The sequence below is a fragment of the Marmota monax genome, unplaced genomic scaffold, assembly GCF_021218885.2.
Source record: "Marmota monax isolate L192 unplaced genomic scaffold, Marmota_monax_Labrador192_F-V1.1 WCK01_AAM20220418_F8-fsc00210, whole genome shotgun sequence".
Lineage (NCBI taxonomy): Eukaryota > Metazoa > Chordata > Mammalia > Rodentia > Sciuridae > Marmota > Marmota monax.
The window spans coordinates 226,409-244,181 of NW_026695248.1; the positions used below are offsets into that span (position 1 = coordinate 226,409).

A 17,773-nucleotide genomic window follows, 5' to 3' on the forward strand; every position below is an offset into this window, starting at 1 on the left:
CAAGGTTTGGTGATAATTAGCAGCCTTAGGAAGCCATTCAGGGAAAAAAAAGTCATCGAGCAATGTGTGGAGGGACTTTGTGTTACAACCTCTATTATTTAACTATAATTGAAAAAGTTCCAGGAACAAGGGCTGAGAATGCGGCTTAAGTAGCAAAGAGCTTGCCCCACAAGTACTGGATACCCAGAACCCAGAAAGAAAAAAAAATGATCCAGAACTATTCAGTAAGGTCAAGACCAACAAATTCACAATGCAGATGGAGACCAGAAACAATGAACAGCAAAATTTGATTTTTGTTTGTTTTGGCAGGGCTGAGGATTGAACCCAGGGTCCTGTGCATGCTAGATAAGTGCTCTACCACTGAGCTATATCCCCAGCCCCAAAGTGCTAATTTGTTTTATTTTTTTTTTTTTATTTTTTTTATTTTTTTTGTTGAATAACTTATTTTAATGAATTTGTCTTTTAATACAAGTGTAAAACAAGTGTTTAACTACGTTAAATCCAAACTTCAAAACTGACAAATAATTAATAACAAGTTAATTTTGAAAAGTTTTCAACTATAAGAATATCAAATATAACACAGAATTCATTTTAAGGCTATTATAATATTAAAAACAAGTTTCTTAGCATTCTTAGCATTCTAAGAGTATCAAAAGTGCTCCATGTGCCAAAAAGAAAATCATTTTTCATAAGCTATATGGTACCCGCTGGTGTTCACAGTTGTTAAAAAGAACTTTCAACTTGAATGATTTGAGTACTTCTAAGCCATCTAAAAGTTCTACCTGATACAGGTAGTATGTTCATGGTCTTGGTATAAGAAATCATGTCACAGAGTTTGAATGTTAGAACTGTACTTTTAAATCATAAAATAAAGAAACTCTAATATCATTTAGTACTTTTCTGGTTTATTTTGCCAATAAGAAACCAGATTTAATGTCATCATTCTTCAATCAAATAAGACAACCATGAGATTTCGGTTGATCTGTTTCCTAGCTGATTACTATCAAATGTGTACAATTCTCTTCAGAGCTGAGCATTTTCACATGAAGGTAATTGGTTTTCATTTAAAACAAAATAAATAATGCATGTACACATAGATTAAAACTAAATATAACCATATTTAATCTAACATGAAACATTCAAACAAAAAACTGAGAAAGTAGCCACTAGAAAGGAGATATGGAAGAAACAAATTTAATGGAGATAATACTTTGTGTTGAATCATTAAGACAACTGCTACCAATGTATTCAGAACAACCAAAGTCAGGGAGAACATGTGAAATGTGAAAATTTTCTCTACAGTTGAAATAAATGTGTTTTAAGGAGAGAGAAAGAGGGAAGGAAAAAAAAAGAAAATTCCATGTTTTGTAATCTTGGAAAACTGAAAAGTAATTTATCAAAAATTGTACCCCTAATTTTCTTGTGAGGAGGAAAAAAACAGTTTTTTAAACAAGGGCATGAAGCAGACTTCAAACTGAAATTCATACAACAATATTGTGTTCTTACTGAAAAGTACTATTAGAGATAAAATTAAGATAAATTTCAGGTATTTTCTATTTTAACGAGGGCAAAATTACAATGTTTATATAGCAAATATAAACTAGCAATTTATATCCACATATAATAGAAAGTATTTTAGGAAAAGTTAACATCCTCAATGCTCAAAATTAAATTAGAATTTTAATTTTTTAATCAATTAATTTTCCATACCTAGGAATTAAACTTTTATTTACTTTTAAAAGTTTAATTCTGAACTAAAGCTCAAATAGATTCAGATTTTTTTAAATGCATGAAATTACCCAATTTTTTAAAAGTTTCAAATTTTTTTAATTTCTTTTATCAATGTAAACTATTCAAATAATCACAAGATACTTTATATCAGAAAAAAATTCACATGATATACTCATGACACTCAAGAATTACAATCAAGAAAGTGGTAGTCACCCTAAAACAGAAAGAATTTCTTTCTTTTTGTCACCTCCATTCCTTATATATAATCTTTATTTCACATCATCTACATAGAAATATTTATCACAATCTGATAGGTAGAAAAGAATTTTTTTTTGCCTTCTAGAGCTCAAGTAAATTTACTCAGTCTTCTTAGAATGTTTCCTTTTAACATTATCTGAACCATCGGTTATAGGTTTTGAGACTGATGAACCAGTGCCATTGGAAGACGATTTTGCTCCACATTTCTTTTCACACAATGAAAAATGGTGCTGCCAACCAAAGAGCATCCGACTCAATATATCTTCAAAAGGAGCAAGAGTCACAGAAGAAGTCTCTGTAATCATCATGGTTATCTTTGTGGTCACAAGAAAGATGGTATAAAGGAACATAAGATTATGCTTTGATATGGTCAGATGCTTGGTGTGCTGAAATGTGAAGATAAGGGACCCCAGCAGGGTTACCTTGGAAGGGTAGGACATCTTCAGCCATTCATTACCTTCTGGTTTCCAATCTCCTTTTAGTAACTGTTCAAAATTTGTGATAATGATACCACCTGCACCTTGGGCCCATCCAATAGCTATCATGACTAACCAGCCATTTTTGTAATAGCTATTAGCATGTGTGATTCCACCTATTATTTTCCAAGTTCTGGTCACTTCCTTCATTCCCGCAGCCAGAAGTTGAACAGGTAAGAATGAATAGCCCTGGGAAATAAGGTCCCAAGGGCAAAAAAATATAATATACCAGATCGAAGATGCCAGTAAAACATTAGTGTGATTTGCAAAAAACCTCAGTGGAGGCTCTGCAAGAAGTATACATGATAAAATTCCTCCACCAAAGCAGTGGAACATTGCAGAAAACCAGCTTGAAAAAGGATTCTTCCATGCCCCTTCCACTGCTCCCGGCCGGTGCTTCAGCGCCATCACGGACACCAAATAGTGGGCGATGTCAAAAAAGGGGAACATGGACGTGCGGGAGAAGGCCAGCGTCAGATCCTCCCAAGAAGAGTCCATGGCTACGACCGACCGCGGCGGCCTGAGCAGCCGCGGTGACGGATTCCCCTCCGGCGCAGTGGGAGTGGGGGAGGGGACGGCCGCGGCAGCGCGCCCGCCGCGCCGGCTCGCTAATTTGTTTTATATAAGACAGTAAAATTATAAAAATTTCTGAGACAAACACGAAACAAAAGTGACACAATCCTCTCTCCTAAGTCTCACCAAAGCCCTGGAAATACTTTAAAGAATTTTGGCACTTGTCAGGACATTTGAAACCAACTTCAGCCCAAGATGGCAACTGATAATGGCCAGGCCTTGCAGCATCTGGCAGGACCTTGGAAAGCCCCACTTTTGTCCTCCAAAGAAATTGGATGCTCAGGACCTCTCCAAGGCCATGCTTGCAGATATGGTTCAACATGTAAGGCTCGAGTCCCACCTTGCACTAACTCCTCTTCTCTAGTTACTCTGTGACCCTGGAAGGACACCCAGGTTCCTTTGGTCATTAACACGATACACAGAGACTTGTATGTCTCTGAGGTATGCACAGATTTGTGGGGCCTGAGCCTGGGCCAAAGAGAGACCTGGGATGTGACACAGTGACTACACATGCTCCTCCCTGCCTCCTGAGGACCAAGGTTGCCAACACAGATCCTCTCTAGCCACAGCCACCCTGTTCCTGATGGAGATGCTTATTGGAGCCTCACCAGCTGTGTCTGGCACATCACCTGTCCTTCCTCTGAGAGCATGCTCCCCTGTCCAAAGGCACACAGATTTATTCTTTGTGATCTAGCCTTCTCTGCCACAGTGAACATGAACTTCCACCCCAGGCTGGCCTCATCCATTTGAAATTCTCAGAGATTAGATTCTGAAGAAAAGTCTGAGTTATATAAGTGGTAGAGTTTATACAGGACTGTCCACTATCCCCTCTGCTGAGGTCCCCAGAGCTGCTCTGAGCTCTGCCCTCTCAGGACGGGTTGCTCAGTGTCATAGTTGTTTTCTGTTGCTATAACAGAATACCTGAGATGGAATATAAATCGTCCATTATAAATTATTCATTATAAATTAATGAACAGGAATTTATTGAGCTCGTGGTTCTGGAGGCTAGGAAGTCCAATGGCACGGTGCCAGTGCCTGGTGAGGGCTTTCTGGCTGCATCATAACAAGGCAGAGGGCATCACGTGGTGAGAGAGTGGGAACGTGCAAACCCAGGTCTCTCTTCCTCTTCTCATAAAGCCTCTAATCCCATCATGGGGTGCCACCCTCATGACCTCATTGAATCCTAATTACCTCATCAAAGCCCTTCCTCCAGATGCCTCAACATATGAATTTGGAGATTAGGTGTCTGCAGGAACTTTTTTTGGGGGGGGACGTTCAAACTCAGCATTTCCACAAATGCTATGAAAAAATTCACACGCACAATGGGGGTGGTAGAAGAGGTTTTCTTCTCTGCTGAGTGCTGTGTGGCAGGAAGACTCTAAGATGGCCCCCAAATATCTATAAACATTTTCTATAAACAAATTCATCCCCTCTTGAGGATGAACCACATAACACTTCAATGGAGAAGAACATGGCCAAAGCGTTGTGATCTTACTTCAAGAATAGATTTTAAAATCTCTGTGTATGTCTGTTCTCTTTCTCTGTCTCTCTCTTCTCCCTCTGGGAAAAGAAGGCTATGGTGACAGGAGGATCCCTAGGACAGGCCCTCTCGTCCAGACATACCTCTGGCCCTCAGCCAAGGCCCTGCGGCCTGCCTGCCAGTAGCCACCTGTGAGCTTAAAAGCTAAATGGGAGCCCTGCACTGAGCACAGGCCTGGCCCACACTCTGTTTAGACTTGCACAGGCTGTACCGATTGTTAAAGGAAAATAAATATGAAAAAATATGAAACAGAATCCTCCAGAGCCCATGATGTAAAATTTCAGATAAGTCAAAACAACTGAATGCGAGCAAAAGGGAAGTTACTTTCCCCATGGATTTTGGAACAAAGCTCTGCGAACTTGAGTGAAGACCTTCCTTTCTTCCTTCCCACAGCCCGCCCTGAATCCTGGGGGGCGAGGATTGAACCCAGGGTCGCATACATGCTAGATAAGTGCTGTCTCTGTCGCTGGACCCTGAGGATCATCTTAACCGCCCCCCCCCCTCTTTCTGATTTCTTTTCTAACTATAAAAATTTGTAGGATAATGGGAACTGATGGGAGCAATACAGATTTTTTCAAAGCCATTTCCCCCTTTACTATGAACTGGGACACTTCACGTGGATTACATTATGAACAAGTAAGCATTAAAAAAAATGATAATTCTAAAATGATTTTAAATTCAATTTATTCTTGCTCACTAAGGAGGTAAGCCAAATGTTGCAGAATAATAGAACATTTAAAATATTATGTTGTTTAATTAAAGAATCCCTTCATATATTCAAGTGTCCTAGCCACTGGCTCTATATGGTAGTTGAAGCTTGGGTTTCAGGCTCTACCTTAGTGTTGTGGGTTCTTTGTTTTTGTTGTTTTGTTTGTTTATTTTGCAGTAATGGGAGATGGAAGTCAGTGCTTTCCTTTTTTTCTTATTATTTTGAGACAGGGTCTTACTTAATTGCAGAGGCTGGCCTCTAACTTGTGATCCTCCTGCTTCAGTCTCCTGGGTTGCTGGGATTACAAGCACGAGCCACTGTGCTTAGCTTCTTTTTTGGTTTGCTTTTGTATTTTGAGACAGGATCTCACTAATTTACCCGGGCTGGCCTCAAACTCAAGATCCTCCTACCTTAGCCTCCCAAGTAGCTGGGAATACAGGTGTGTGCCTACCTGATTTTATTGTTATTTTTTAACTATTTTATTTTGAAATAATTATACATTCAAGTGCAGGTATAAGAAACTAAAACTGAAATCCTGCATTCCCTTCTCTCAGTCCCTCCAATGGTCACATCTGGTGCGTTTCTAATATACTATAAAAACCAGAAAATCAACCTGAAGTGGATGCACAGAACTTTTTCAGATTTCACCAGTTCTAATGCATTCATGTGTCAGTGTGTGTGTGTAGTTCTGTGCAGTTTCATCCCATGGAGACTCTGCCACCACTACCACAGCCAGTGCCCCAGACCAGCTCCACCACCACAAGACCCTCCCTGGCCACCTTCCTGCAGTCTGGAACCTGGATTCTTCTCATCACTGTGATTCTGTCCTCCCTCCTTCCTTTTCTTCTTTTTGGCACCGGGGATTGAACTCAGGGGCACTCGACCAATGAGCCACATCCCCAGCCCTATTCTGTATTTTATTTAGAGACAGGGTCTCACTGAGTTGCTTAGCACCTCACTATTGCTGAGGCTGCCTTTGAACTCGTGATCCTTCTGCCTCAGCCTCCAGAGCCGCTGGGATCACAGATTTGCCCCACCACGCCCAGCTTGATTCTGTTATTTGAGAATGTTACCTAAATGGAATCTGACAGTATGTGGCTTTTTCAGCTGTGCCTCCTCCCGCCCCTTTCTGTGAGCATAACTTGCTGAGTGCTGCCCAAACGGTCATCCAGGCTTCCTGCCTTCCTGGCCGTGTGATCTGAGGAAGTCACTGAACTTCTCCAGCTCCGTCTCCATTTACACCGAGGCCTGCCTGGTTCTTTGTCCACAGGCTCCTCTGTGTCTCAAGTGCACTTGATAGGAGGCCTTCCAGAGGCTGTGTCATCTGTCTTAAAATGGAACCTCAGAATGTGGCTGGGACCACAAACTTCTGAATCTACTATTCAAATCAATAAAGTATAAATAAACATTTCCAAATCAATAGCGAGTAAGGAGAAACACTAGAGTCCACTGGGCATTGGTTCTAGAACCATCCCCCTGCAGATACCAAATCCAAGGACTCTCCAATTCCTTACATAACATGGCCCTGTGTTTGCACAGAACCTATGCACATCCTCCCATGTACTTGAATTACTTAATGAATTAATTTTCTGAGACTGGGGATTGAACCCAGGGTGCTCTACCACTGAACTACATCCGCAGCCATTTTTTAATTCTTAATTTGGAGACAAGGTCTCACTAAGTTGCCCAGGCTGGCATCAATATTGTGATCCTCCTAAGTTTGCCCTTGTGTACTTTATAATTATCTCTAGACTACTTATAGTACATCTTACAATGTAAACGTTACTTCACTAGTTGTTATATTATGCTTTTTTTTCTTTTTTTTTTGGAATAACAGTCTGAACATGTTCAATACAGGTGCAATTTTTTTCTGAATATTTTCAATCCATGGTTGATTGAATCCTAGGATATGGATTGTATGAAAACAGGGGCCAACTGTTTTGGGAAACACCAAGTGGACAGTTTGGATATTTAGATTTAGTCTATTCTTGTACTAAGTAATTTTATATATGTTTACAGAATCATTGTTTTCCTTTTTTTTTTTTTTTTAATTTTGAGACAGGTTTTCACCAACTTGCTCAGGGTCTTGCTAAGTTGCTGAGGCTGGCTTTGAAGTCTCGATCCTCCTGCCTCAGCCTCCCAAGCCACTAGGATTATAGGTATGTGCCTGTAGAAACATAGTTTTCAAGAGAAGCCCATTTAAACTGGTACCAGTTGTATTTTGCCTCAGTTTATCTTCCATCAGTGGCCATGGGTACCTTAGTGGCATTTACCTGCTGTTTGGAGGTCGTCGGATTCCATCTTACATGGGGTGAGCTAACAGGGTAACTAACAGTCCCCCACCGTGCCATCATCTGAAGTAATCATGAGCACAGAGTGGTTTTGTAAGTTCCCAGAGCTCTCTGCCCAGTGGTCAGCTGGATACAGAGGCCTTTCTGGCCACCTCTGAAATGCACCTGTCTCCTGTCTCTCTTCAGTCCTTTACTGGACTATATTTAACTTCGGAACACTTGTCATTTCTTGACACATTGTCTACTTATTGGTTTACTGTCTCCCACCTTCCAAATGCAATCTCCAGGAGGAAAGGAACTTGACCCTCCCTGTATGTTTCCATTGCCCAAGGTGGTCTCTGATACTTGGTGTTCAGGGAAGGAATGAGTCCAACACAGAGTGAGGCACTGACTTCTCCCGCTGCCTTGGAGGTAAGCGGGAAGTCTCTACTTGGAAAGGAGAAAGAAGATGTGAACTGCATCCAGCAGGAAGGACTTGGGATCTGTCAAAGATCTCCACTGGAGCCAGAGAGCAGAGGTGAGATGGCTTCCATCGATAAAAATAAGAAGGTCATGATGGATAGCAAGTCTGGAGAGGGGAGTGTCCCAGACCAGAGAATTGCATATGCAAGGGGGGGGGGGACGCTGCATTTTTCTGCAGCTCGGTTCAATTCTTATTTCAAGGCTTAATTTTGAAAGGACGATGCACTTGATAGCTTTGGAGTTGTGGTCCTGCCTCACCTTTGCCCAGAGGTGAGGGGTGAGAGCTTGTGTGCATATTCCCTTTGGATGATTTAATTCATCCACAGACGCTGAGCCCCGTCTCCTGCCTCTGTACAGATGAGGAGACTGGGACTCAGCACTCTGAGCCGACTCATCTCGGTGGCTCTGTGGTCAGCTTTTCCTGACTCACTCATTGGGTTCTGTAGGGAAGGTGAGTACCCACAGCAATGTTCTGCTTTTTAGCTGCAATTTCTGTTCTCAGTATTATAATAAGCTTCAGTTCTTTGTGTGTGTGTGGGTGGGGTACCTGGGATTGAACTCAGGGGCACTTGACACTGAGCCACATCCCCAGCTCTAGTTTGTATTTTATTTAGAGACAGGGTCTCACAGAGTTGCTTAGGGCCTCGCTCCTGAGACTGGCTTTGAACTTGTGATCCTCCTGCCTCAGCCTCCCAAGCCACTGGGATTATGGGCGGGTGCCACCATGCCCAGCGTAAGTTTCAGTTCTTTATTTTCATCCTTGATGTAAGATCTTTCCTCTGATTCTCAGGTCTTGAGGTTTGGTAATGAAATGAGGTGGCCTTGCTTGGTGACTCCTACACTGCACTTTCTCATCACAAATGCTAAGAGATCTTGTCAGACTCAGTAGCTTCTTCCAAGTACTGAGCTTTGCTTAAGCAATGAGTATATGTTAGAGCCATTATAGATTAATAATGTCTTAGCACTCAGATTTCTTTGACTATAAATCAATTATTCATCTGAAGTTTCTTTTGAAAAGTCCCAATTTTTAAGTTAATTAATTAATTATTTTGGCACTGGGGATTGAACCCAGGGGCCCTTTACCCCTGAACTATATCTCCAGCCTTTTTTATGTTCTTTTAAAAAACCTTTGTTTTTATTTATTTTACTTATTTTTATGTGGTGCTGTGGATGGAACCCAGTGTGGAGCAAGTGCTCTACTGCTGAGCTACAACCTCAACCCCCTTTTTTTATGTTTTATTTTGAGACAGGATCTTGTTAAATTACTGAGGCTGACCTTCATCTTCTCATCCTCCTGCCTCAGCTTCCCAAATTGCTGGGATTACAGGCTTGTGCCAATGTGCTTAGTGAAAAATCCTAATTTAGATGCAACAACAGTTTTTCTGACCTTGAGTGTCTTCATCAACAAAACAAATGAGGGGGCCACAGTGGACTTCTGGTGGTAGTTAATGATATATGCATGTTCAGACCTCAAAGGGGACTCTCCAAATCTGTACTGGGGAAATTTTTGCACTATTGTTAGACCTAAGTTTATGGGTGTTAATATAAAATATTAGAAATTAAAAGAATATTAGCTAGTAACCAGCAGTGTATGTCAATACAGCCTGGAGAACCTTATTAAAATTCATAGGCCTTGCTGGATGCAGTGGTACACTCCTGTAATCCCAGCAACTCCAGAGGCTGAGGCAGGAGGATCATAAGTTGAGGCCAGCCTCAGCAACTTAGCAAGATCCTGCCTCAAATAACAAATGAAAAGGTGTAGGTGTAGCTCAGTGGAAAAGCCCCATAAATTTAATCCCCAGTACTCCAAAACAAAAAAACCTTAAGCCTAAGTCCTGCCCCCAAAAACCCAGATTTGAAGAGTCCCCTAGGAGGTTTGAACATGCATATACCTGTAACCACAATCAAAAGTCCAGTATGGCCCCTTTATTGATTTTATTGATGAAGAAACTGAAGCACAGAAAAACAAAGAGATTTATTCAATTTCACACATAGAAAAGAAGTGGTTTCCACAAGTATATTTCCAGAGACTGTGACTCCAAAGTTTTTCTGGAGGAAGATGCTTAAACAACTGTCGTCATCTCCTTGTAATTCTGTAAGTGAAAATGGTGAAGTCATTCTTAGTTCCTTTTGGAACAAAGCCTTGGGTGTCCAGGTCAGGCGGTTCTCAAAGGTCATGTTTACATCTTACCAGAATGAATCCTCTAAAGAGAAGGCGTCTTTCCACTGAGCACGGTGAGGCTTCAGTTTACAGAAAGATGGGGGTGTTCACCAGAAACACCTCTGGGGAAAAGAGGGTTGAGGGGGTGGGGAGCCAGCAACCCTGTCACAGGGTCGGAGGCTCAGGAAGCCACCTGACACGAGCCCGAGAGTATCCTGGCTGAGTTTCTTCAGGACACGGACAGAGAAGATGACCTCCAGACAGAACACGTCTACATCACTGATGTCACTCTCCAGATAATTTAAACAAAAGAACCCCCTTTAGCCAGGCATGGTGGCACATGCCTGCATCCCAGCTACTTGGGAGACAGAGGCAGGAGGATTGCAAGTTTGAGGACAGCCTGGGCAATTCCATGGGACGCCCACTTCAAACAAAAACTTCTTTTGACCTTGTTGCCCATCAGTTACCTTCTGATGTCCCCATGACCATCAATTTTCTCAAAAGACCCATCTTAATGGCAGCCTCTGTTAGTTGTCCCCCCTCCCACCACTACGGTTTCTGAAACTGTTCATTTATTTGTGAGTTCGTGCCAGGCACTGTCCTAGACTCGAGGTGAGCGTAAAAGACGTAGTCCCTCTTTCTGGTGAGGGCACAGACAATCATGAAGCTGGTGGCACAATCCAGGAAAAGGAGAGAGTGCTGGGAAAGAGTAACCAGAGCTGGGTTTAGATCGGGGTGGGAGGTGTTGATCTAGAAAGCTATCTTGGAGCAAGTGGAAGCTAATCTGATATCTCAAGGAGTAGCAGGAATTAGCCTGCAAAAATGGAGGATAGAGTGCTCTGGGTAGAAGGGAACACAAAGAGTGAAGGACTCGAGGCTGGGACAGCTTGGGCAGCAATCATGGATCTAAGAGAAGGTGGACCCCTGGCTAGGGCTGATGAACTTGCGAGTCAGTAGTGCCACGCAGGTCTGGGGACACAGGAAGGACATGCCTCCTAGGCCTGCCTGAGATCTCTGGTTCTGATTCCAAACACACAGGGAAGTCATTGGAGGAATTTAAACAAGAAGAGACAAGATCCGATTTATATTTTAAATTGGCTGGACTGGAGACTGGGTTAGAATGGAAACAGGAGGGCCTCGCGGGGCTCTTTCCAAGAGTGAGAAGTGACCCTGATTCAGGATAGAATGGAGGCCTTGAGGTGGGAGAAGCAGGCACACTCGAGTCCAGTTTGCAAACGGACAGAATTTGATCCATTGGATGTCTGGGAGGTACCCAGGGGGTCTCTAGGTTTCTGGCTTAAGCAATTAGATGGATTGGTTGTGCTGTTTGCTGAGATGTAAAGAGAGAGAGAGAGAGAGAGAGAGAGAGAGAGAGAGAGAGAGAGAGAGGGGGGGGGAAAGGGCCAGAATTTCTTGTTTTGGGGTCTATGGACATCAATGAGGAAAGGTAAGAGGCAGATAGATCTGTGATGTCAAGCTCAGAAGTCTGAGCTGAACATCAATTTGAGAGTCACTGGTATATGGTTGGCACTGAAAACCCCAGGAATGTGGAAGTCCAAGTCCAGAGAGAAAGCAAGAGACTTTAACGATATAAAAATCAGGTGAAGGAAGATGGAGAAAGGAAGACCAAATTGCCCAAACAGAGTAGAGGAAACTACAGGGTGTGATGTCGTGGAAGCTAAGGAAAGAGACTATTTCTAGAGGATGTGGCCAACTCTGTCCAGGGCCACAGAGAGCTGAGGACCATCAAGGGATTACCAGACCAGGAGGGTCATTGGTAAACTTCACCAAGAGCCACTTGGAGGAAATCCTGAGGCAGAAGTCACCCTGGAGTGGCTTGAAGAGTAATGGGAGGTTCTGTAAGTGGTAATGAGAACAAAGAGAAATAGGAAAGGATGGGAAACCCCAGAACATCAGGGTACATCACTTCTACCTAGAATAAGAAATACTTTCTGGAACTTTTGTTGTAGGTGTACAAGGGTCTAGCTGTGGGCCAGAGGTCAAAGTAACCTGAGAAATGCTGGACAACTGCTTTGCAGACGTATTTTATTGTCACACCTGTGTAGAGGGGAGTACCTATTGATGTCCGTTGGGTAGAGGACACGGGAGCTGTCAGACACAGGGCAGCCCCCACGCCAAAGAATTAGCTGTCCCAAAATGTCAATAGTGCTGAACTTAAGGACATTTGTCCTATGGCAGTGGATTTCAACTCCAGCTACATGTGAGAGTCGCATGCATGTGCTGGCCTCTGGGCCCCTGGGATATTTACAACACTCCTTGGGTTTTCTGTGCAGCCAGGCGTGGGATGTTTTCACCACCCTTATATGCACAAATACAAAAAGGGAAATGGACTGCAGATAATTTAAGACGCCTGACACCACCCCCTCCTGCACACATGCAAATCAATCCGTGGACACCCAAGTCCACATCATCAACAGATGTGACCATGAATCCTTGCAAAGTGGTGTGAAGGAGACCACCAATTTCTTTTTTAGGTCAAATGTCTCTCTGAACTCCCACCTTTGCTTGGACAGTGACTGGTTCTTCTCTGTTCTTGTTCCCCCCTCTGGCTACAAGGTATAGGGCCCCAGATAAGAGAGGCTGTTGAAGCTTCTTAGTGACCCACTTTAGTTCCCTTTTTCAAAAGAACTTAATATGCTGGCCTTTGTCCTCTGCACACCTCAGTTGCACTATGACGTGACCCTAATTGATTTTATTTTTACCCATCTTGCTCTTTCCATCTGAACACTCATCCTTCAATTCTGGTAAATTCTCTGCTATTTTTTTTCTCTCTCTTTGCCTCCTCCTCATTCTCTTCCTCAAATGCCTACTGGATCTGTATTGGATTTTGTGATTCTATTTGTCACATTACATTGATTTCCTTTTTCAAATATTCTGTTCTCTCTCTGCTTTGGTGTGATTTTCCCAGATCCACCTTTCAAACCACAGGTTTTACATCTTGACATCACCTCTATCTTGTTTACTGAGATTTTTGATGCCTATATGTTTTAATGCCTAAATATTTCATTTCCAAATTTTTATTTGCTAATTTATCTTTCCCAATGTCTCTTCCTGCCCTAATTCTATTCATTCCTTTATTTCTCTGAAATTTTTCTTCTTTTTTCTTTTTTTTCCTCTCTCTTTCTTTCTTAGGGATGGAACTCAGAAGTGCTTTATCACTGAGCTACATCCTCAGCCCTTAAATATCTATTCATCTTTTTAATTTTGAGACAGGATCTTGCTAAGTTGCTGAGGCTGGCCCCAATTTTTTTATCCTCTGCCTGAGCCTCCTGAGTCACTGTGCACCACCACACCTGGCTATGAACATGTTTAACTATCTCAGATCATTTCTTTATCATTAATTCTTTGAGCATATATCCCACCATTTGTTGTGTCTGCTGGGACCCTCTTCCGCACAACCCCATGTGGACGGACATCTGTTGTAAGCTTATACTTTTACAGTAACATGACCCAAATATTGTGAGATAATATTCACAGCCTTCCTATGCAGAAAGCACAGTTTACAGAACATTGTTCCCTCCAATATCTAGGCTTCCCATTTTACATGAAATAATTCATATTGTTTTAAATCTCTGATTTGAAGAGAATACTAAAAATGGTTTTGTTTTTTTTTTTATAGTTAAGGTTGGGATGAAGGAAAGCCAGGAGAAAGCAGGTGTCCAAACCACCTGACCAACAACGTTTAACAGAAGGTAGTTGGTTAAAAAGTCTTTGATAAGATGTTCAGGTTAAGTTTCAAGGCTTGGAAAAACCCTAATGATCAATATCAAAGGCTATTATATTAAGATGTGTGTTTTTTCAATCAAGTATCTTCCAGTCTTCCAGCATCCATTCTCTGGTGCTGTTTCTAAGCTACTAAACACATTTCTTTTTTCCTTTGTACATTCCTGGGGTTACCACTACCACCCATCAGTAAGGAAGGAAGGAACTCAATCTGTCACATCAGCTGAGAGGACATGGAATTGTTGCCCTTGTCCTGGACCCTTAGCAGCTCAGGACTATCAGACCTTTTTAGCTAACACAACACTACTGAGTTAATGTTCAGTCACCTTAAACCTTGAACTTCTCCCACACATTGGACTGCAGAGGATGTGACTTCTACAGTACAATCACTGTGATTCTAAAAGACATCCATAGAGGCAGTCTGATGGTAAGTATCCTGGAACGGCCAGTTTCTTGGTCTTGAGTCTGGGAGGTGGTCACAGAAGGCAATGGAATGAGCTGAGGTCCCTGCCAAGCAGGACTGTCGTCTATCTGGGGACTGGGCCCTTGCATATAGAAAACACTGAGTGCACACACCAAACCACGTGGGCCAGACGAATACTGCCGTAGGGAAGGGGGAGATTTAGGAGCTGAGGTTTGTGGGCAGACTCATATCTAATCTGGCCTTGAGGGATGAGCTTGGCTTGTGCACAGCTCATTTGATAAGCAGATATATGTGTGGGCGAGCGCATGCTGGGACTCGTGGTGGTGAATGCTTCCTTTTGGGGAAGAATTGGTAGACGGGGTTGGTAAAGGCGTGGTCGTCAGAGGCAGAGGGTCAGCTGGGGAAGGAAGGTAAAGGGAGGAATATTGATAACTGGCTGATGCCTAGGAGGGGAGGTGGTGGCAGGCAGATGACCAGCGGGAAGAGGTAATGTCATAAATGGCCACTGCCCACCAAGTGCTTTGACAAGTGGGGTTGTGTAACTACATTGCATGGATTACCCCATTTGATCCACCTGTGAGGCAGAGAGTGCTGGTGTCCTCCTTTGTTAGAGGAGGAATCTGAGGCTAAGGTTGCTTAAATAAGTGGCCCCAGGGTGTACAGACAGCAAGTGATAAAGTATCGATATGAGCCCTGGCAGCGGTCCCAGGGTTTATGTTCTTAATTACCATAAAACTCGGTGCCTCAGAGGACTGCATGACTCACCTTCATGCTCCTGAGAATTACAGCATGTGTCATCTTGGTCATGGCTTTCCATTGGCTGCCAACTTCTGAGGTCAAACATTGTTCACTCTACAAACACTCATGATATGGCCAGTCCCTGGCCTTGGATTGTAGGCTGATGAATCAGGTGGACCTCTGCCCTTCAGCAGATGACAGTGCCCACAAGGAGGTCACAGGAAAAAGAGCTGTGTCAACATATAATTAAAGTGCAGCAAAGGGTGATTCATTGGATGTTTCTGTAGGGTGCTAGGGAATCTCAGAAGATGGAGTGGCCGATTTCAGGAGAGGGAGCTGGCGGGGAGGCTTCAGGAAGAAGCCTGGATGGAGGAGTAGTTAATCAGATAGATATGGAGGTGTGAAGGTGATGCAAATCAGAGGAACAGTGCTCAAGCCCTTTGGAGGTGAAGGGTGCGTGGCAGATCAGGGGGCCGGAAGAGAGACGAGTAGCAAAGTCCAAAGGCAAGCCTCAAATGGTTCAGAAGACTCAGTTCCTGGGTGAGTCCAGCTCTGTAGTTAAATATATGTGGACTTCATGGCACCTTATAATCCTCTTGGCAACTTATAATGCCTGCTAGCATATCAAAGGCTCTAAGAAATATTACAGTAGCCATGAGCAGTGGTGCACGCCTGTAATTCCAGCGGCTCAGGAGGCTGAGGCAAGAGGATTTCGAGTTCAAAGCCAGCCTCAGCATGGGTGAGGTGCTAAGCAACTCAGTGAGACCCTGTCTCTAAATAAAACACAGAAAATGGCTGGGGATGTGTCTCAGTGGTCGAGTGCCCCTGATCTCAATCACCAGTACTCCCCCCAAAATTATAGTAAAGTTGCCTGTATACATCTTTTAAAACAAGACTCTCATGTTAATGGTCCACAGAATCCTTTGAAATAACTTTTACTTTTCATTTCAAGAATTTACACTTTTCCTAGTTTTTATTTCTTGGCTGAGTTCCTTATCTGTTTACTCACTAAGATGATATTTTTCTCTAACCCTTTGAACGTAAGTGTGACAGCTGCTTTAAAGACTTTTTTCCCCCTAATTCCAAAATCTGGTCCATCTTAGATTTGGTTTCAAATGACTGCTTTTTATAATTAAGTTCAGCGGATCACATTATCCTGTGTCTTTGTATGTCTAGCACTTTCTGATTGTTTATTGGACATTGTGCTAGTACATTTTAGAGAACGCTGGTTTCTATTATCTTTCCCTGAAGACTGTTGATTTCTTATTTGGCCAGGATGATTGATTAATGGTTGATCACCATGAATTGATGGAGACTTAGTTTTTTGTTCATTAGTGCCAACACGTGGAAAGCTCAAGACGTTTTCCAGTCTTTTTGAACTTGGAAGGACTGATTCTCAAAACTCTTTATCCCACACCAGCCTTGCGGGACTTGGCTTTAGACTTCATTAGGATGGGTTGAGAGGAGCCGTGACTCCAGGGCTTTTCCAGGGACAGGCTTCTAGCCTCTGCTGGAGGATGGGAATGTTAATTAGTTGAAAACAGATCTCTACTCTTTGACAGGGCTATTTCTTCCTGTCCTCAAGTCCCATTTGGTTTCTAGCGTCTGACCTACTCTTACATTATTGCAAATCCTGTCTAGTAAGCTCCAAAAGGTCTTGCCCTGTGCCCTCACAGACCCTTCCTTGTTGACAGATTCATGAGGATTCCCCACGTGGACCTCCGGAGCTCCCTGTCTGCAGAGCTCCTTCCTCTGCTAGGCCCCCTCCCTGATGCTATCTACTGAGCTGCTCCAAGCAACTATTTCTGCCTCCTCGGCTCAGCTGGACCACAGTGTTTCTGCTTGGATTCTAGTTCTTGGTTGTGATCAGCTGGAAAACTTTCCCCACACAGGGATCTGCGAGTTTTCCTTCTTTCAGGAATAACAGTCTTGTGCCACATGTTCTTCAGGGACCAAGAACTATTCTTCCATATTTTTGTCCATTTTATAGTTGTCTATGGAAGGAGGGTTATTGTGATACCAGTCACTCCATTATGGTCAGAAGTCGAAGTTCAATGTAAAACTATTAAACAGCACATGAAACTAGCAACATGCAAAGTACACTTTGAGAAATACTGAGTGTTGTAATCAGTTTTTTCTCTGTTGGGACTAAAAAACCTGACTAGAACAATTGTAGGGGGAGGAAAAAATTGACTTGGGGACTCACGGTTTCAGAGGTCTCAATCCATAGACAAGAGGCTCCATTCCTTGGGCTTGACAGAACATCATGGTGGAAGAGTGTGGAGGGAAGGGGCTCACATGATGATTAGGAAGCAGAGAGACACTCCACTCGCCAGGTACGATATATACCCCAAAGGCACGCCCCCAGTGACCCTGTCCTCCAGCCACACCCCACCTGCCTTCAGTTACCACTCAGTTAGTCCATCAGGGGATTAATTCATGGATTAGGTTAAGACCCTCATAACCCAATCATTTCACCTCTGAACCTTCTTTCATTGTCTCACACGTGAACTTTGGGAGGACACCTCATATCCAAACCATAAATCTGAGATAAGTTTATGTTCAGTTTAAGCCACACCTTTCATGTAATTCAATGCCTTGCTTTAAATGTTCTTCTGGATCCCTACTAGGTCTCTTAAATTTATGTGTTATGGTTTAGATACCAG

General features: G+C 42.9%; 1 protein-coding gene across 1 annotated transcript; it reads right to left on the bottom strand.

The window, feature by feature from the left end:
- Positions 1-885: 885 nt before the first annotated feature.
- Positions 886-3,064, bottom strand: LOC124090013 (trimeric intracellular cation channel type B-like). The gene has a single exon (XM_046440328.1). It carries the CDS (start codon positions 2,961-2,963, stop codon positions 2,088-2,090), a length of 876 nt encoding a protein of 291 aa, XP_046296284.1. The 5' UTR covers positions 2,964-3,064; the 3' UTR covers positions 886-2,087.
- Positions 3,065-17,773: the final 14,709 nt, after the last annotated feature.